This window comes from Mytilus californianus, unplaced genomic scaffold (assembly GCF_021869535.1).
Source record: "Mytilus californianus isolate M0D057914Y unplaced genomic scaffold, xbMytCali1.0.p SCAF_5, whole genome shotgun sequence".
Taxonomy (NCBI): Eukaryota; Metazoa; Mollusca; class Bivalvia; order Mytilida; family Mytilidae; genus Mytilus; species Mytilus californianus.
Genome location: NW_026262701.1, coordinates 116672756 through 116695703, shown reverse-complemented (window position 1 = coordinate 116695703; position 22948 = coordinate 116672756). Strand labels below are relative to the sequence as shown.

General features: G+C 33.7%; 1 protein-coding gene across 6 annotated transcripts in view; it reads right to left on the bottom strand.

The window, feature by feature from the left end:
- The window catches only part of LOC127700776 (kinesin-like protein KIF15), a 105632-nt gene that overhangs the window by 12592 nt on the left and 70092 nt on the right, over window positions 1–22948 (bottom strand). Inside the window, exons 2-4 of one of the 6 annotated variants that reach the window (XM_052204425.1) lie at window positions 21750–21852; window positions 3858–4107; window positions 1433–2517 (exon numbers count right to left, since the gene is read on the bottom strand). The exons of 2 other annotated variants lie outside the window; for them this stretch is intronic. In XM_052204425.1, coding sequence (XP_052060385.1) covers window positions 1433–2517; window positions 3858–4084 — 1312 coding nt within the window. In that variant the 5' untranslated portion in view covers window positions 4085–4107; window positions 21750–21852. Of the gene's footprint in view, window positions 1–1432; window positions 2518–3857; window positions 4108–5448; window positions 5618–21749; window positions 21853–22948 lie in introns of those variants that run through there. 3 more of the 6 variants (XM_052204430.1, XM_052204426.1, XM_052204428.1) reach the window with 3 other exon arrangements.

The window sequence follows — 22948 nt, the reverse complement described above, 5'->3', positions numbered from 1 at the left end:
AAACTAGAAAAATGCTTGTTTTTTGGCCCCAAATTCCTAAAAGTTTAGGGCAATTACCCCCAAACTCAAACCCAGCTTTCCCTTTGTGATATGGAACCTTGTAGTACAATTTCATGAAGATCCATACACTTACAAACAAGTTATTGTCCTGAAACTAGAAAAATGCTGTTTTTTGCCCCTTTTGGCCCCTAATTCCTAAAATTTTGAGGCAATTACCCCCAAAATCAATCCCAGCCTTCCCTTTGTGGTATGGTACCTTGCAGTACAATTTCAGAGAGATCCATACACTTGAACACAAGTTATTGTCTGGAAACTAGAAAAATGCTTATTTTTGGCTCCTTTTTCCTAAACGTTTAGGGCAATTACCCCCAAACTCAATTCCAGCTTTCCCTTTGTGATATGGAACCTTGTAGTACAATTTTAGAAAGATCCATACACTTACACACAAGTTATCGTCTGGAAGTTCAAAAATGCTTATTTTTGGCCCCTTTTGGCTCCTAATTCCTTAACTGTTGGTACCATAACTCCCAAAATCAATCCCAACCTTCCTTTTGTGGTATTGAACCTTATGGTAAAATTTCATAGAGATCCATTCACTTAAACTAAAGTTATTGTGCTAAAACCAATGTGTCTTCGGAAGACGACTACGACGCCAACGTCAAACCAATATATGACCGCAAAAATATAAAAGTTTCACTTTCAATCCAAATTTATTGCAACTAATTTACAGTGAGCAAAAAGATGGAGTAATGTTTCTCTTTCTTCACAGTGGCAAATACCATTTTATTTCTATCATTTTTTATAGCCTATCTTCTGTATAAAAAATATTGCATAGTAGCTTCCATTGAAATTGTGTTGCTTTTCTATTAGCAAAATTTTTGTGAACACAGTTCCAAATAAGTTCCCATGGCAACTCAAATTTTAATACAGTTCACATTATAGTTTTGTACAATCATGACTAGAGAAACAACAAAGAAATAATGAATATTTTTTAAAAGTAATTTCTTTTCTTCTATGATTTCATTATTTTTTGTAAAATGGATAGAGTTTTAACTTTGAAAGGTTTATACTAATTAGACACATTTTAGAGGGGATGTTATTTTCAAATTTTAATACATTAATAGTGTGAATGTTGCTTTGATAGACTCAGCTCTGATACATGTACATGTATATATCCAATTTCTTTTTAATATTGATAAGACGATTGAATATCCCAACTGAGGCTCTTAGTCTAAAACATTTCGTATTTACATCTCAGATATCATTTACCATTTTAATCCCACTTTCGAAAAAATTTGCATCATATAATGAATTCCCCATAACCTTAAAATTTGTTTATTTCAATATGATTTCAGCAACTTAGTCCTCATTCTGGTGGAAGTTGAAATAAAACCCTAGTTTTTTTAACTAGATTGTCAGTCAATCCACCTACCAATACTTAATATTCCTATAGTTTCATTCAAGGTCTGTACTCTGTCTGGTATTTTTGAGATGGAAGGAAATTCTTTTTGATATTTTTCAATCTCTTTAACATGTTTTATTAGATCTTTTTCTAAATGACTGACTGACTGCTGTGCCTCATCTAATTTAGAATCCATCATCTTAATTTCTCCCTGTTTTTCTTGTACAGTTTTCAATAACAGCTTTAAGTTGTCAAACCTTTTTGATTCTGTGCTTAAGTCACCATTGAAGGTAGACATATTAGTAATTAAAATTTCCATTTCTTTTTCTAATACTTTAAAGGAACTGTTTAAGAAAGTCTCATTTCTAATAATTAATTCCATCCTTTCAGCTGTTTCTTTACATTTGTCCATTTGTTCACTACAGTTAGCAATTACAGTTCCTAAGACAACAAAGGAATCATTTAGTTTTCTAGAGCTCACATTTAACTGCTGAGTAACTTCTTTTAACTGTGCCACTTCTTCTGTATTTGTATCTAACAAATTACTTTCCTCCGTCAACTTAGTTCCAAATTCCTGTAACTTTTGACTGAACCGGTTGTGTTCTTGCTGTAAAAATGATGAATCTTTGCTTATTTTTTCCATTTGGGTATTCATCATTGTTATTCTATCTGCTTTGAAAGTGAGATCATCTTTTAAAGAGAGACAGTTTTCAGCCGACTTTCTTACAATCTCAATATCTCCCTGAATTGCCCTAACATTTTCTTGTTCTGACTTAACAGTTTCAATCTCTTCAACTAAAATATTTAAATCAGACTTTTCCTTTTTTAATGTTTCATTCATTTTTGTTAAGTTCTTTCCGAGCACTTCAACATCATTTCTTATTAATCCAACTGACATTAGAATATCATCCTTTTCATTATTAGCATTTTTTATTCTGTCCTCAATTTTTGCCATTGTTTTAATTGATTCTGAGTAAGTCTGTGTGTCACCAAAAAGGAAAGAAAACTTTTCATCTGATACATTATCTAACTGATTAATTTTTTCCAGCAAACTTTGAGTGTTGGACTGTAATGTATCAACTTTTATGTACAAGAAAACATTAAATACCAATAATCTGAAATTAAAGAAATGAAATAATAGTAATATTTCTTTTTCAGAATAAACATGATAAATCATGATAAATATGATAAAACTGTTTAACCTAAAACCATTTACAGCATTAAGATCACTTGCATGATAATTACTACCATGACTACCTGGACTATATTTCATTTTCTAGGTATATTCATTTCTTTTTATTTAAATAAACTGTTGAAACCAGTTTAGCTAGATAATCTACACGTTGATCTAAGTTTTGCCAATGCTAATAGCCTAATACATGCAACTGCATACCATGTATCATTGACTAATCAACAGCTGTTCTAAAACTAAACTTTTAAACAGGGGAAATGTTCAAAGTCATCAGACCATGACTGGGATTGGGCCAAACAATTTTCATAGATATAAGATATGCCAATGCTAGTACAACTGCATAGCTAATATAATTCACTTACCATCAGTGATTCCCCTTAAACTGACCAAATTATAAACCTTTACGTTTAATCTAAGTGAATGTTTCATGAACAGACCATGACTGATGGGATGAGGCCAAAATATCTCCCTAGATTTAATCTGTCAGAACAAAAGTTCCAAAGTCAATAGACCATGACAAGAGGATGGGGACAAAGAATCTTCATGAAAATGAGATGTGCTAATGCTCATTCAACAGCATGCCAAATACCATGTTCATATCTTTTATTTGGAAAAATAAACGCAATTTGCCGTTATGGAAAAGGAAAAACTACAATCAATCCTTACTTAGGGATTCTTTATTTGCTACACCAATTGTTGGAGACGTCCTTACATTGGTAGCATTTAACTAGCACATGTTTCTAAATAGACTTTTTTTTATAAGTATATCACAGACGACACAAAGGTGAACAACTAGATGAAATTTCTAAACAATTTTATGATACCTATCAATTAATAATGTACATTTCATTAGGAAGTATCATTTGCTTTTTTTTCTCTCTCATTTTCCTATTACATGTACCTTCTGTTATGTGTTTTTTTTTTCTATCTACATATAAATACTTTATTGTAACACAGTCAACCATGTTCGTCAAAGTTTCATATAATTACTCGCCAAAACGTAATACTAAAAATAAATTAAGGACTGAAAGTATATATACATAATATTTATGTTATATGAATTTAAGGCGCAATTACTACACAAGTAAGCCGCCTACCAAAACCAATAACAACAACAACATGTTCATATCTTTAAATAGTAACAAATAGAAGACAGCTTTATTAACGTTATGTTAACTACATGAAAACATTTTTTATGCAGTTGATTAACACTCAACATATAAATATTCTTTATATTTTATATATACATTAAAGTATAATTACCCTAATAGCAAAACTAACAATAAAGAGTTTTTATTTAACCGCTTTAGATCTGGAATATTTATCACTGAGGATTTTGAAGCTGGGTTTAACTGTGATCGACGAGGGGGTCTCTGTGGCATATACTCTGAACATGTTGTACTTGATGATCCAAGACCTTCATCCTGTGAATCAAAGTCAGAATATTCAGGATATATATATTCTTTTTCTTTTCTCCTACGTGGTGGCATTTTTGACACATTTCCCAAAATTTCTAAAATTAAAAACACAATAACAATTGAACAGCAGTAGTATTAAAATCTTTTGTTTCAAATCAAGATTGATGCTAATCGTACGAAACTAAATAGATTTGGTATAAAGGGCAATAACTCCTTAAGGGGTCAATTGACTATTTTGGTCATGCTGACTTATTTGTAGATCTTACTTTGCTGAACATTATTACTATTTACAGTTTATCTCTATCATGTCTATCTATAATAATATTCAAGATAATAACCAAAATCTGAAAAATTTCCTTAAAATCACCAATTCAGGCGCAGCAACCCAACAACTGGTTGTCTGATTTGTCTGAAAATTTCAGAGCAGATAGATCTTAACCTGATGAACATTTTTATCCCGTCAGATTTGCTCTAAATGATTTAGTTTAAGAGATATAAGCCAAAATCTGCATTTTACCATTATGTTCTATTTTTAGCCATGTCGGCCATGTTGGTTGGTAGGCAGGGTCATCAGACACATTTTTTAAACTAGATATCCTAATGATGATTGTGGCCAAGTTTGGTTAAATTTGTCTACCAGTTATTTAGTTTTAGAGGAGAAAATTTTTGTAAAAGATACAAAAATTTACCAAAAATTGTTAAAATTGACTGTAAAGGGCAATAACTTAAGGGGTCAGTTGACCATTTTTGTCATGTTGACTTATTTGTAGATCTTACTTTGCTGTACATTATTGCTGTTTACAGTTTATTTCTTATCTATAATAATATTGAAAATAATAACCAAAAACTGCAAAATTTTCTTAAAATAACCAATTCAGGGGCAGCAACCCAACAACGAAAATTTCAGGGCAGATAGATCTTGACCTGATGAATAATTTGACCCCGTCAGATTTGCTCTAAATGCTTTGGTTTCCCAGATATAAGCCAAAATCTACATTTTACCCACAGCGGCCATCTTGGTTAGCGGGCCGAGTCATCAGACACATTTTTTAAACTACATACCCCAATGATGATTGTGGCCAAGTTTGGTTTAATTTGGTCCAGTAGTTTTAGAGGAGAAGATTTTTGTAAAAGTTAACGACCATGACAGATGCCAAGTTATGAGAAAAGCTCACTTGGCCTTTTAGGCCAGGTGAGCTAAAAAGGAAATAACTTTAGACATGTGATAGAAAATTAATAGGTTATTTTATTAGGGGAAATTAATCTCCAGAAATAAAAGAATGTTTTTTGTTCATTTTCATCATCATGATAATAGCAATTTAGTGGAACTAAAGTCTTATAGGATTGTAAGTATGCTTAATTTATTACCAGAAGGAGATTTAGGGGGTTCAAGGCCCCCCGCCCTTTTTCAAAATCCTGGATCTGCATCTGATTACCTTGCACTTTGTTGACTTGCCTGGTTTTCTATAGCAGTTGGTTAAAATGTCTGATCATTGAAGAATTTATTGTTGACTGTGTGAGTCAGTTGTTATGTACAATTCTACAAGAACTTGTGTCACTGTAATTGTTACTGCTGAATATTAAATCCTGTATAAAATAAAATTTGATATTTAGACCTTTACAACAGTGTAACATTAACATCAACAATGGATGAAGATGGGTAGGCTTTAGGAGTTTTGTGTAAACAATTTTGAAATTTTGCTATGAGAATAAATTCCTTTAGTACCAACCTCAATTATTTTTTTTTTCTACTGGCTGTATACGTCATTGAATCATGCAAATAAATATATACATTGTATATTAGCAACTATATATTCCAGAGATATTCAGGAAAAAAATATCAACAAAATAGATTGATATGCAGCAAAGATTATCACTCATGAATTTAAGTCACTAAGCAAATTCAAACGGACCTGAAATATTTAATTTGAATATAACAAAAGGCTGTGCATGTATGTAGAACAAGAGTGCCCACGCCGAAATGTCTCGCCTGTTTTACTGACCATTGATTTTATATTGAAAGTCTTAAAGATAAAGGTTTTACTACAAGTACATGTATCACATATGCATAAACCTAACATTTTTTTAAGATCCATGACAATGAGGTCAAGGTCAGATAAAAACTGTCACAGACATGTACACCTTACAATTATTCTATACACCAAATATAGTAATATAAGTTGACCCATTCCTTTTGTTATTGAAAAACAGACCAAAACACAAAAACTAAGTGTTAACCAATGAACAATGGAAATGAGGTCAAGGTCAGATGATACCGGCTAGACAGACATGTGCACCTTACAATCATTCCATACACTAAATATAATTGACCTATTGCTTATAGTACTTGAAAAACAGACCAAAACACAAAAACTTAACATTGGCCAATGGTCCATTAAAATGAGGTCAAGGTCAGATGAAACCAGCTAGACAGACATGTACACCTTACAATCATTCCATACACCAAATAAGTTGACCTGGTGCTTATAGTACTTGAATAAGAGTGCAAACGCTGAAATGTCTCGCCTACTATACTGACCATTGATTTTATGTTGATAGTCCTACATATGAAGTTTTACTACAAGTATCACATTAACATTTATGATCCAAGAAAATGAGGTCAAGGTCAGATAAACCAAGACAGAAATACATGTACATCTTTAATACAATCATTCCATACACAGAATATAGATGACCTATTGCTTATAGTATAAAAGAAACAGACCAAACCATGGAAATTCTATATTGACCAATGAATCATGAAAATGAGGTGAAGGTCAGATGATACCTGCCAGACAGACATATACACGTTACAATCATTCCATACACCAAATATAGTTGACCTATTGCTTAAAGTTTAAGATAAACTGTTATCACATAGATATGTCTCGCATATTTGTAATTTTGATAATGCAAATGTTGAAATTAAAATAGCAATACTTTAACATGTAAGTTATGCAAATATTCAAAGTCAATGAACCATGACTGAAGGTACATGGCTAAACAATCTCCATGGAATGAGATGTGCCAATGCTAATACAACTGCATACCAAATACCATTGACTTATTATAAGTCGTTCCCTTTAAACAAACCTAAACACAAACATAAACTTGTCAACTATGTAAAAGTTTCAAAGTCAATGAACCATGATCAGGGGTTGGGCTATATAATCTCCATGGAAACGATACTTGCAAATGCCAATAAATTTGCATACCAAATATCATTGACTTAACATTAGCAGTTCATCTTAAACTGATCTAATCACAAACTAATACATGTAAACTAAGCAAAAGTTTCAAAGTCAATAGACCATGACTGAGGGGGCGGGGCCAAATATTCTCCATGGAAATGAGATGTGCTAATGCTTATACAACTGAACACAAATTAACATTGGCATACCACTAATGGTTCCCCTTGAACTGACCTAATCACAAACTAATACATGTTAACTTAGCAAAATTTTCAAAGTCTATAGACCATGACTAAGGGGGCGGAGCCAAATAATCTCCATGGAAATGAGATATGCCAATGCTTATACAACTGCATACCAAATATCACTGACCTACCACTAGTGGTTCCCCATAAGTTTACCTAATTACAAACTAATACATGTAAACTATGAAAAGTTTCAAAGTCAATAGACCTTGACTGAGGGGGCGGGGCCAAATAATCTCCATGGTAATGAGATGTGCCAATGCTAATAAAACTGCATACCAAATATCATTGAACTAGTGGTTCACCATGAACTAGACCTAATCACAAACTAATATTTTGTTGACGCCACCTCCGCCGGAAACAGCATACCTATGTCTCGCTTTTTGACTCCGTCAAGGCGAGACAAAAAATGCTGTTTAATCAGTCAAAGATATAACTCTATAGGGTTATTACAGAAAATAACTTGTGTGTGTTATTACAGATACTTTCATGAGTTGTCTACTCTTTATTCCTTAAATTTTCTAAATCTGTAATAACATATGTTTGTTATTTGTAAAATTATTTCATTTATAGTGGGCTCTAGGGAACTCTTGAGACTTTGCGCAGAAACTAAATGCAAAGCCTTGATAACTAATTTTTTAATTAAATTAATTCATTTTTGATTAACCATAGTAAATCAATGAGACGAGGCTATTAAGGGATAAACTTAGCTGTGATAACAAGGCTAGGTTATTAAAGGAATGTAACTTATTATATAAGACACTTGGGAATTACTGAGAAACTTGCGCAGAACCTCATTACATGCTCTGGTCATTATTTCTTACAATAAATTAAAATACATTGTAATTAAGCATGATGTATGTCTGAGCAAATGCTTTGAAGTGATATAGAGAAGCTGTGATAACACCCTTTAGTTATTACAGGCATATTTTTTCTGTAATAACATATAGGTGTACTATGCAAAATTGGCAAACTATGAACTGTTATATCCTTCAATAGTTAAGTATACATATAGACAAAAGTAATATCAATAGAACTTTTATACATTTTAACTAAACTAATGATGTATATATTCCCTTTGAAACATGTAACATACATATGTTATCACAGTTCTTTGATTTTTTAGTCCACAATAACAAATGTATGTTATTTTTCTGTAATAACCGGTACCTATAGAGTTATATCCCTGACTGTTAATCGACATGAAAAAAAATTGCCTAATTGTACAACTTGGTTTGGTCAGCCAGTTTTTCAACATGGAGGTACCCCGCGTAGTCTTTTTCTTCTCTTAGATGACGGTTATGCCATGATGCAATACGTGGATTTCGAATTGTTTATGATTTTCTGATTCCATTTTCTCGATGTAAAAATTTGCGATTGGACCACGAGTTGATAGTCATGTCATTAGCTCAGGTCATAAGTGTCAGCTTGGGGTATTCGTACCCAAACAGTTATCACACAAAGGGCAATTAACACCTATTTATAATTAATCACTCTTAATATTGCCTCTATTGTCCAACTTGAAGGTATTACAATTAAAGGTGATATAATTTTTATGATCACAAGCGGTAATTAGATGAAAGTCAATAAAATGCTTTGCTAAGCGCAGCTGGATACGACCGCAGAGGTCCAACCCTGAATGGTTGGGGCAAAAATGGACACAATATTCCACTTGATACAGGTCTGAATTTGGATTGTAATTAAATATTTGACACATAATAGGTTTCTGACACCAAATAACTGTAGTCAGAGAACTTAGAATTGGTAATATGATTTGAATTCATATTCAATTTTTTGCTTTTGTGCAATACACTATGCTGTTGCGAAATTGACCCCCCCCTTTTTTTTGCTTTTGTGAAATACACTATGCTGTTGTGTATTGACCCCCCCCCCCCCCCAAAAAAGAAATAATATTTTAAGAAATTTTCTTTTTAATTTCTGAAATCTGAAATGGAAATAAAAAAATTGCCCCCACAACTTCTTTTTTACCCCCTTCCCCCCTAAATTTTTTTTTCACCCCCCCCCCTTTTCCAAAAAAAAAATTCTTTCCCTCTTACCCTCAAGATATGGTCATAATCTCAATTCAAATTTCCAATGGAGTTTGCAACCATCATTACCAATTTAAATACATCATAAAAGTCTTAAAATAGAAAAAAATCCCCCCCCCCCCCCCCAATTTTTTAAACCCCCTTATGATTCATCACCCCCAAACTCGATCCCAGCCTTCCCTTTGTGGTATGGTACCTTGCAGTACAATTTCAGAGAGATTCATACGCTTGAACATAAGTTATTGTCTGGAAACTAGAAAAATGCTTGTTTTTTGGCCCCAAATTCCTAAACTTTTAGGGCAATTACCCCCAAACTCAAACCCAGCTTTCCCTTTGTGATATGGAACCTTGTAGTACAATTTCATAAAGATCCATACACTTACACACAAGTTATTGTCTGGAAACTAGAAAAATGCTTGTTTTTGCCCCTTTTTGGCCCCTAATTCCTAAAATTTTGAGGCAATTACCCCCAAAATCAATCCCAGCCTTCCCTTTGTGGTATGGTACCTTGCAGTACAATTTCAGAGAGATCCATGCACTTGAACACAAGTTATTGTCATGTAACTAGAAAAATGCTTGTTTTTTGCCCCTTATTCCTAACATTTTGAGGCAATTACCCCCAAAATAAATCCCAGCATTCTCTTTGTGACATGGAACCTTATGGTACAATGTCAGAGAGATCCATACACTAACACACAAGTTATTGTCGGGAAGTTACAAAAATGCTTAGTTTTGGCCCCTTTTTCCTTAACTGTTGGAACCATAACCCCCAAAATCAATCCCCACCTTCCTTTTGTGGTATTGAACCTTATGGTAAAATTTCATAGAGATCCATTCACTTAAACTAAAGTTATTGTGTGAAAACCAATGTGTCTTCGGACAACGACGACATACCAATATACGGCCGCAAAATTTTTTTGCGGTCGTATAAAAATTAGGACATCGATTTTGCAGCAATGTATATATCTTTACGGAGACAAAAAAAAATCAAAGCACGAAAGCGCTGTAAAGGCAGTTAATTACAGGTTGTGTGTATTTTAAGTCCAGTTATATCATTATCTTGCATAGTACAGTGTACTTATCAGAGGTGGCTTTCAGTATTTAAGATTTAGAGTTCTCTAATGATATTGAATAAGTTTTATGAATGTCATATTCTGAGCACTATATGAAGGCGATTGTTCTCACTTGTTTATGAACTAGTGCATTATGTCCAGTTTGTACCTTTTTTATCTATGTTTATAGTCAAATTAGTTATCAAAGGTACCAGGATTATAATTTAATACGCCAGACGTGTGTTTCGTCTACATAAGACTCATCAGTGACGTTCAGATCAAAATAGTAACAAAGCCAAACAAGTACAAAGTTGAAGAGCATTGAAGACCCAAAATTCCAAAAAGTTGTGCCAAATACGGCTAAGGTAATCTATTCCTTGGATAAGAAAATCCTTAGTTTTTTCATTGGCAATCATAACACATCTCCTTATTTATATAATGATCTATATTCAACGACCTCAGGTACAAAAAAAATGTATGTAACTAAACTACAGTGATCTGGAAGGATTTTTTGTCTATGGGCCCAGGGCCCCGCAAAAATAAATTCAATGGGCCATTTTTAGAATTAATGGGCCATGTTGTCAAATGAGTGGGCCATTCGTTTACAATAAAAAAAGTGTATATTTCACTGTACTTACAAGTATGATTCTAATTAATATCATGGATATTGTTCTTGTGATTTTGTAGTTTCAATTTCAATGAATATACAATAACTTCTTCCAAACCGGGGAATATTTACGATAACCTTTATTTACAATGTTAAAACTGGTACTGTTCCCTTGTTCATTGTCATGTTTTTTTTACATTAAATTTCGGTCTTTGTCGATACCATACTTATTCCAGACGTTCTGTAGTACAGGACGTTTCTGGCATTTCCTCTGCACTTGTATTATTATTACTTCATCACGATGACAAGAATAACAGTAGAGAGGAACGTTAATTGATAAGACACAACAACAATTCGCTGAAGGCATGTTTACAAAATGTCAAAACGAGCCAAAGACCAAAAAAATTGACAAGGACAGTTAAGCCCCTTTTATGGAGACAAATACTATGCTATTCATAAAAAGGCTTTTGAATTTTTCAATCGAAATAATAGCAAGCTTACTTAAAAGATTATAATTAGAGAAGAATTCTCGCCTGTACTAGCCAATTTCCACAAATTTAAAGTTGTTTATAAAAAAATTATATCATGAATGATGGTTAATTACTTTTTTTGGGTAATCAGTCATACCGTATGTTGCTATTATTACCATAGGAAAACACCCGAGACATCCCAAAAATATATAGGTGCTCCTATAATTGGAGTAAACACTACACAGTTGTGTACGCACACATGGCGGCACAATATACGATCGGAAATCCATTTGACGATATCTCAACGTTTCAAAACGAAGTGAAAAATATCATGCGCCACGCGGGCGCTTACATTTGTCACTCTATGCGCCATTTCTGGTCGATAAGCGCAATTGGCGCAAGGCGCACGTCCTTCCCGATCACTGAAACTATGATGGGAAACCTTTGACTTCTTTCTTTATATAAACTTTTGATTTGGTACCATAGAACTATGTAGAGTAAATGTACATTGCAACATGTCAACTCTTTCAAATCCAAGCAAAATTATATTTCCAAGCATAAAGTAATTTATGAATGAAATAAAATGCTCCGCTGGGGTGCAGCTTGATACGACCGCAGAGGTCGAACCCTGAACAGTTGGGGCAAGTATGAACACAACATTCAAGCTTGATTCAGCACTGAATTTGGATTGTAATTAAATATTTGACACAGCATAGGTTTCTGACACAGAATGAAAGTGGTCTAAGATACTTAAAAAAATTAAATTTACCTATTCAAACCATATCATTATTATTTGCTTTTATATATAAATCAGAAATAACCAATTTAAAATGGAAAATTTTAAAGAAAAAAAAGGAAAAAGAATCCCCCCCAAATTTTTTGAACCCCCTTATGATTCATCACCCCAAAACTCAATCCCAGCCTTCCCTTTGTGGTATGGTACCTTGCAGTACAATTTCAGAAAGATCCATACACTTGAACACATGTTATTGTCTGGAAACTAGAAAAATGCTTGTTTTTTGGCCCCTTTTTGGTCCCAAATTCCTAAAGGTTTAGGGCAATTACCCCCAAACTCGATCCCAGCCTTCCCTTTGTGATATGGAACCTTGTAGAACAATTTTAGAGAGATTCATACGCTTGAACATAAGTTATTGTCTGGAAACTAGAAAAATGCTTGTTTTTTGGCCCCAAATTCCTAAACTTTTAGGGCAATTACCCCCAAACTCAAACCCAGCTTTCCCTTTGTGATATGGAACCTTGTAGTACAATTTCATAAAGATCCATACACTTACACACAAGTTATTGTCTGGAAACTAGAAAAATGCTTGTTTTTTGCCCCTTATTCCTAACATTTTGAGGCAATTACCCCAAAAATAAATCCCAGCATTCTCTTTGTGATATGGAACCTTATGGTACAATGTCAGAGAGATCCATACACTAACACACAAGTTATTGTCGGGAAGTTACAAAAATGCTTAGTTTTGGCCCCTTTTTCCTTAACTGTTGGAACCATAACCCCCAAAATCAATCCCCACCTTCCTTTTGTGGTATTGAACCTTATGGTAAAATTTCATAGAGATCCATTCACTTAAACTAAAGTTATTGTGTGAAAACCAATGTGTCTTCGGACAACGACGACATACCAATATACGGCCGCAAAATTTTTTTGCGGTCGTATAAAAATTAGGACATCGATTTTGCAGCAATGTATATATCTTTACGGAGACAAAAAAAAATCAAAGCACGAAAGCGCTGTAAAGGCAGTTAATTACAGGTTGTGTGTATTTTAAGTCCAGTTATATCATTATCTTGCATAGTACAGTGTACTTATCAGAGGTGGCTTTCAGTATTTAAGATTTAGAGTTCTCTAATGATATTGAATAAGTTTTATGAATGTCATATTCTGAGCACTATATGAAGGCGATTGTTCTCACTTGTTTATGAACTAGTGCATTATGTCCAGTTTGTACCTTTTTTATCTATGTTTATAGTCAAATTAGTTATCAAAGGTACCAGGATTATAATTTAATACGCCAGACGTGTGTTTCGTCTACATAAGACTCATCAGTGACGTTCAGATCAAAATAGTAACAAAGCCAAACAAGTACAAAGTTGAAGAGCATTGAAGACCCAAAATTCCAAAAAGTTGTGCCAAATACGGCTAAGGTAATCTATTCCTTGGATAAGAAAATCCTTAGTTTTTTCATTGGCAATCATAACACATCTCCTTATTTATATAATGATCTATATTCAACGACCTCAGGTACAAAAAAAATGTATGTAACTAAACTACAGTGATCTGGAAGGATTTTTTCTCTATGGGCCCAGGGCCCCGCAAAAATAAATTCAATGGGCCATTTTTAGAATTAATGGGCCATGTTGTCAAATGAGTGGGCCATTCGTTTACAATAAAAAAAGTGTATATTTCACTGTACTTACAAGTATGATTCTAATTAATATCATGGATATTGTTCTTGTGATTTTGTAGTTTCAATTTCAATGAATATACAATAACTTCTTCCAAACCGGGGAATATTTACGATAACCTTTATTTACAATGTTAAATCTGGTACTGTTCCCTTGTTCATTGTCATGTTTTTTTTACATTAAATTTCGGTCTTTGTCGATACCATACTTATTCCAGACGTTCTGTAGTACAGGACGTTTCTGGCATTTCCTCTGCACTTGTATTATTATTACTTCATCACGATGACAAGAATAACAGTAGAGAGGAACGTTAATTGATAAGACACAACAACAATTCGCTGAAGGCATGTTTACAAAATGTCAAAACGAGCCAAAGACCAAAAAAATTGACAAGGACAGTTAAGCCCCTTTTATGGAGACAAATACTATGCTATTCATAAAAAGGCTTTTGAATTTTTCAATCGAAATAATAGCAAGCTTACTTAAAAGATTATAATTAGAGAAGAATTCTCGCCTGTACTAGCCAATTTCCACAAATTTAAAGTTGTTTATAAAAAAATTATATCATGAATGATGGTTAATTACGTTTTTTGGGTAATCAGTCATACCGTATGTTGCTATTATTACCATAGGAAAACACCCGAGACGTCCCAAAAATATATAGGTGCTCCTATAATTGGAGTAAACACTACACAGTTGTGTACGCACACATGGCGGCACAATATACGATCGGAAATCCATTTGACGATATCTCAACGTTTCAAAACGAAGTGAAAAATATCATGCGCCACGCAGGCGCTTACATTTGTCACTCTATGCGCCATTTCTGGTCGATAAGCGCAATTGGCGCAAGGCGCACGTCCTTCCCGATCACTGAAACTATGATGGGAAACCTTTGACTTCTTTCTTTATATAAACTTTTGATTTGGTACCATAGAACTATGTAGAGTAAATGTACATTGCAACATGTCAACTCTTTCAACTCCAAGCAAAATTATATTTCCAAGCATAAAGTAATTTATGAATGAAATAAAATGCTCCGCTGGGATGCAGCTTGATACGACCGCAGAGGTCGAACCCTGAACAGTTGGGGCAAGTATGAACACAACATTCAAGCTTGATTCAGCACTGAATTTTTGGATTGTAATTAAATATTTGACACAGCATAGGTTTCTGACACAGAATGAAAGTGGTCTAAGATACTTAAAAAAATTAAATTTACCTATTCAAACCATATCATTATTATTTGCTTTTATATATAAATCAGAAATAACCAATTTAAAATGGAAAATTTTAAAGAAAAAAAAGGAAAAAGAATCCCCCCCAAATTTTTTGAACCCCCTTATGATTCATCACCCCAAAACTCAATCCCAGCCTTCCCTTTGTGGTATGGTACCTTGCAGTACAATTTCAGAAAGATCCATACACTTGAACACATGTTATTGTCTGGAAACTAGAAAAATGCTTGTTTTTTGGCCCCTTTTTGGTCCCAAATTCCTAAACGTTTAGGGCAATTACCCCCAAACTCAAACCCAGCTTTCCCTTTGTGATATGGAACCTTGTAGAACAATTTCATAAAGATCCATACACTTACACACAAGTTATTGCCATGAAACTAGAAAAATGCTTGTTTTTTGCCCCTTTTTGGCCCCTAATTCCTAAAATTTGGAGGCAATTACCCCCAAAATCAATCCCAGCATTCCCTTTGTGATATGGAACCATGTGAAACAATGTCAGAGAGATCCATAGACTTACACACAAGTTATTGTCATGAAACTAGAAAAATGCTTGTTTTTTGCCCCTTTTTGGCCCCTAATTCCTAAAATTTGGAGGCAATTACCCCCAAAATCAATCCCAGCATTCCCTTTGTGGTATGGTACCTTGCAGTACAATTTCAGAGAGATCCATACACTTGAGCACAAGTTATTGTCTGGAAACTAGAAAAATGCTTGTTTTTGGCCCCTTATTCCTAAACTTTTTGGGCAATTACCCCCAAACTCAATTCCAGCTTTCCCTTTGTGATATGGAACCTTGTAGTACAATTTCATAAAGATCCATACACTTACACACAAGTTATTGCCATGAAACTAGAAAATGCTTGTTTTTTGCCCCTTTTTGGCCCCTAATTCCTAAAATTTGGAGGCAATTACCCCCAAATTCAATCCCAGCATTCCCTTTGCGATATGGAACCTTGTGATACAATGTCAGAGAGATCCATAGACTTGCACACAAGTTATTGTCATGAAACTAGAAAAATGCTTGTTTTTTGCCCCTTTTTGGCCCCTAATTCCTAAAATTTGGAGGCAATTACCCCCAAAAATCAATCCCAGCATTCCCTTTGTGATATGGAACCTTGTGGTACAATGTCAGAGAGATCCATACACTTACACACAAGTTATGTCTGGAAGATACAAAAATGCTTATTTTTGGCCCCTTTTTGGCCCCTAATTCCCGAACTGTTGGTACCATAACCCCCAAAATCAATCCCCACTTTCCCTTTGTGGTATTGAACCTTATTTTAAAATTTCATTGAGATCCATTTACTTAAACTAAAGTTAGAGTGCGAAAACTAATGTGTCTTCGGACGACGACGACGCCAACGTCATACCAATATACGACCACAAAAATTTTTTTGCGGTCGTATAAGAAGGAGTTCCTAATTAAGAAATAAACTGATTCGCTGAGCGCAGCTGGATACACCCGCAGAGGTACTACCCTGAACAGCTGGGGCAAAAATGGACACAATATTCAAGCTTGATACAGGTCTGAATTTGGATTGTAATTAAATATTTGACATATTATAGTTTCTGAATAAATGTAGTCAATGAACTTGAAATCGGTTATATGAATTGAATTTATATTCAATTAAAGATTTCTTGCTGTTGTGCAATACACTGTGCTGTTGTGCAATACTTAATAAATCTGTTGCCAGACTATTCTGTTGAAGAATCAAGGATTTGTATAGTAAGATATCCTTTGGGTGCCCCTGAGTGGGAGTACCCTGAATGACCCCCCATGTAGTTTAATTTTGATTTATTTATTATTAAACGTTTAATTAAATTGTTTTCACTTGGAGTATACTGCCAAAGTTCAAAACTGACAAACAGCATTTGAGATTTTTGCTGGTCGAAACACTGCCAGTCAAATTTGCTTTACTAAAATGGGTGACCTGATCAGTTTAAAAGTGTGACTGTGTGTCTCTTTTGTACCCCACCATTCCTCTTGTGCGTGTGTGTGGCTAAAAATGGGGGACCTTGATTTTTTCGTTTGGGACAAAGAATTTGTTCCCATCTTGATTCAAAAACTTATTTAATTTTTTAGAACAACCAGACACTTTTTTATTCAAAATTGAGTGTTGTATTTCATAATTTTATATCAAAACTAAATATTTGTTATACTTCCCTCCTGATATTTTTCTCAAGAAATCATAGAACAAAAATTTTTTTAGATCTTAATTATGCATGTCTGTGTAAGATCCATTTCATAAGACCAATGATTTCTAAAGAAATCATAGATGGGACCCTTTATAAATACAGAATTTTCTATTATTCCCGGAGTAGATAATAATTTTCTTTTAATCTTTGGGAAATTATCCGATTTGTTTTTATGTCAAATTATTAAATTTTAATAAAATGAAGATTTTTTATTTTGATCTAATGACAAACTTTTTAAATTGTAGTGGCATGGTCATTCAACTGATAAGTGGCTGATTACAGGTAAAGCAGTAATTTTCCATATGACAGTCGTGTGGCCTGGGTTGTGTATAACTTATTTGGAATACCTTAATTTTCTGGGGAACATCCTGTCCACATGTAATACTTAATATATATTGCAACAGATGCCATTACACCAATTTTCTTTGGAAGAATAAGAATACAATAACTTGGCTATATTTATAATTTTTCCATATGTAAAGGGGCATAACTCTAGAACAGTTAATGTGACACCACCAAAATTCAAACCTGATTTGTATTTTGTGGTAAAAAGCATTGTGTATAAGTTTCATAACATTTGGTTAAGGCTAACTTAAATTAGAGAACGGAATCGAAAAATTCAGCAATTTTTCCATTTGTAAAGGGGCATATCTCTAGAACAGTTAAAGTGACACCACCAAAATTCAAACTTGATTTGTATTTTATGGTAATAAGCATTGTGTATAAGTTTCATAACATTTGGTTGAGACTAACTTAAGTAAAAGAACGGAAACAAAAAATTCGGCAATTTTTCCATTTGTAAAGGGGCATAACTCTAGAACGGTTAAAGTGACGCCACCAAAATTCAATCTTGATCTGTGTTTTGTGGTAATAAGCATTGTGTTTAAGTTTCATAACATTTTGTTGAGGCAAACTAAAGTTAGAGAACGGAAACCAACTTTGGGAGGTACAGATGGATGGACGTACGTACAGACAGACAAGGGTAAAACTTAATGCTACAGCGGGGGCATAAAAAACAGACCAAAACACAAAAACCATAACATTGAGCAATGAACTGTGAAAATGAGGTCAAGGTCAAATAAAACCTATTAGACTGAGTACTGCATACAGTATTAGAAAAAAAAGACCAAAACACAAAAACTTAACATTGAGCAATGAACTGTGAAAATGAGGTCAAGGTCAAATAAAACCTGCCAGACAGACATGTACATCGTAAAATATTTCTATACACCAAATATAGTTGACCTATTGCATACAGTATTAGAAAAACAGACCAAAACACAAAAACTAATTTATTACCACTGAAAAATGAAAATGAGTTCAAGGTCAGATGACAACTGCCAGTTGGACATGTACACCTTACAATCATTACATACACCAAATATAGTAGACCTATTGCTTATAAGTTATAGTATCTGAGATATGGACTTGACCACCAAAACTTAACCTTGTTCACTGGTCCATGAAATGAGGTCGAGGTCAAGTGAAAACTGTCTGATAGACATGAGGACCTTGCAAGGTACTCACATACCAAATATAGTTGTCCTATTACTCATAAGAGAGAAATTAACATTACAAAAAATCTTAACTTTTTTTTCAAGTAGTCACTGAACCATGAAAATGAGGTCAAGGACAATGGACATTTGACAGACAGAAACTTCATATCATAAGGCATCTATATACAAAGTATGAAGCAGCCAGGTCTTCTTCATTCTGAAATATTAAGCTTTTAAGAAGTTAGCTAAAGCCGCCGCCAGATCACTATCCTTATGTCGAGCTTTCTGTGACAAAAGTCGCAGGCTCAACAAAAACACAAACAAGAGTGCACACACTGAAATGTCTCGCCTTCTTTACTAATCATTGATATTATGTTGATAGTTCTAAATATAAAGCTTTACTACAACTATCACATAAACTTAACATGATCCAAGAAAATGAGGTCAAGGTCATATAAACCAAACAAGAAATACATGTACACCTTACAATCATTCAATACACTAAATATAGTTGACCTATTGCTTATAGTTTATAAGATACAGACTTAACCAAGAAAACTAAACATTGACTAATGAACCATGAAAATGAGGTCAAGGTCAGATGAACCATGCCAGGTAGACATGTACAGCTTGCAATCCTTCCATACAACAAATATAGTTGACCTATTGCTTATAGTAATAGAAAAACAGACCAAAACACAAAAACTTAACACTGAGCTATGAACCGTGAAAATGAGGTCAAATTAAACCAGCCAGACTGACATTTACATCATAAAATATTTCCATACACCAAATATAGTTGACCTATTGCATATAGTATAAGAAAAAAAGACCAAAACTCAAAAATTTAACTATAACCACTGAACCATGAAAATGAGGTCAAGGTCAGATGACACCTGCCAGTTGGACATGTACACCTTACAATCATTCCATACACCAAATATAGTAGATCTATTGCATACAGTATAAGAAAAAGAGACCAAAACACAAAAACTTAACTATAACCACTGAACCATGAAAATGAGGTCAAGGTCAGATGACACCTGCCAGCTGGACATGTACACCTTACAGTCCTTTCATACACCGAATATGCTAAACCTATTGCTTCTAGTATCTGAGATATGGACTTGACCACCAAAACTTAATCGTGTTCACTGATTCATGAAATGAGGTCGAGGTCAAGTGAAAACTGTCTGACGGGCATGAGGACCTTGCAAGGTACGCACATACCAAATATAGTTATCCTATTACTCATTATAAGAGAGAAATTAACATTACAAAAAATCTTAACTTTTTTTTCAAGTAGTCACTGAACCATGAAAATGAGGTCATGGACAATGGACATGTGACAGTCGGAAACTTCGTAACATAAGGCATCTATATACAAAGTATGAAGCATCCAGGTCTTCCACCTTCTAAAATACAAAGCTTTTAAGAACTTAGCTAACGCCGCCGCCGGATCACTATCCCTATGTCGAGCTTTCTGCTACAAAAGTCGCAGGCTCGACAAAAATTAACAATGACCAATGAACCGTAAAAATGAGGTCAAGGTCAGATGAAACCTGCCAGTCTGACATGTACCCCTTACAATCATTCCATACACCACATATAGTTGACCTGCTGCTTGTAGTATCTGAGAAACGGACCTAGACGTTGCAAGGAACCCATATAACAAATATAGTTATCCTATTACTCATAATAAGTGAGAAATTCACATGACAAAAAAACTGTAATTTTTTTTTCAAGCAGTCACTGAACCATGAAAATGAGAACAAGGACAATGGGCATATGACAGACGGAAACTTCGTAACATAAGGTATCTGCATACAAGGTATGAAGCAGCCAGGTCTTCTACCTTCTGAAATATGAATTTTAAAGCTTTATACAAATAGTTTACGCCGCAGCCGGATAGTAATACCTATGTCTCGCAGTCGCAGGCGAAACAAAAATCAAGATCCTGTTCTGAAAATCCTAAATAAAAGAAGAATGTGTCTGAGGACACGAATGCTCCCACTTAAGCTTTGCAATTTTTAAAATTTTAAAAAAAGGGGGCATAACTCTAGAACGGTAAGTGACTCACTGCCCAAATTCGAACTCTGGCTGCTAGTTTTGGTTCTTAGCATTGTGTATGAGTTTCATAAAATTTTGGATGAGGAAAACTTAAATAAGAGTGAGGAAACGACAATGGGATGGATTGATGGAAGGACAGTGAATGGTAACACTTAATGCCCCTGTTGCCTACAGGGGGGCATAAAAATCTTAAATTCTTCCTTGTTTCTCTAAAAACATTTTCCCTTAATTTCTTTACATGCATGACCTGTACAGACATAAGTTTAAAATTGTTATATTCAATTCATACATACACAATATTGTATACCAAGATTTCCTGCCACTATGGCCTGTTCGAAAACCTATCTGTAAATAATGGGGAAATTTAAAAAAAAATTACCATGCCAAGGACTATATGGAACACTCTGAAATTTGTTAATGGAAAGAGTTTTAGGTTAGACATTGTGTGTTGTGTTCAGTTTTTTTTAAATTTTATTTTTATTGATATGCAGCAGAGTTTTAACTTCTTTTGAATGTCAGTATGACAAGCTTTTAATGCATTTTTTTTTCTAAACAAATAATGAAAACAAGACAAATAACATAGTTTATATTATCACTATCAGATTATGAGATAATATCTTTAAAATGTACAGTTTTGGTTTCAAAATAACTTTTTAATTAGTTTGGTTACTGAAATAGACAAACTTGATTTTCTTACCTTTAATTTTCTATTGTTTCCCCTACATCAGTTCTTAGCCTTTCTATTTGTGATTTTTTTTCACTGTAGCTTTTTGATCCATTACTCTCTGTCAATAAGTAATCTGGAATGTAACAAAATTGTACAAAATGTATTACAAATATACTATTAGCCAGAAGCCATATCTTTTTCATGATTAAAGGAAAAGGGGGATAATTCATTAATCATATATCATGCAACTTTCACCAAGTCTAAATTCAATTTGTTATACTACCTATCATGCCTATAGACTATAGAAAAAAATCGCATTCTAAACAAATTGAGTTTTCGCTTGTTTTTAGCCTTGTGTTAATCATTGATAACTATAATCTAACAGCCAGGGGAAATAATTATAAAGTACCAATGAATTTCTATTTACAATGTACTGGTACAGAAAAATAATATTCGAGATAGAGTTATCTCCCATCTCCTCCAAGTCATTTTTTCTTCTTGTCTTGAATTTCTCTTCACTGTTTGTCTTTTATATTTATCTTTTTTTTATTCTGACATGAAAGCATAATTTTATGGACATTAATGAAATACTCATTTATTTGTTTTTTATATATTCAAAATACTGCTTATTAGAATCAAAAGCCTTCAGGGAGCAATTTTTAAAGGTATTGTGCAGTTACTAAACATCTATCCATGGTAGATTTCTTAATCAACTTGGAAAAAAAGGTTGAACTCTAATTCATAAAATAGTAAGCAAACAAGAAATACAGCTTTCATGCATGTTTTTATACATCAAATCTTATGAATTTCATCGGCTGTGATGGGCTCTTTAACTGACTATTACATAAAAATCATGCAGCTTTATGTAAATACAAATACATAAATGGGCATGCAAATACAATGAAAACATATCATACATGATTTCTGAATCTCCAAGGTCAATGAGGTAAGCAAATCTGTGTGTACTGACTAGCGGTACCCCCAATCACTAAAATACCGGTATATTATTAAAGTACTGTACTATTGTACTTCAATGGCATTTATAAAATTTTCAGAAATAGCCCTAAGCACTCTTACCGGTCTATATTTTCCTTTTTCTAGTACAGTATTATTTTCATGAATAGGTGCAACTTCAGCTTCCTTAAGACTGTCATAGAAGGTTGATGGTGATATGAAGATGTTTACAATGTGAGCAAAGGGGTTTTACGATATCGGGTTTGGCAAAATGA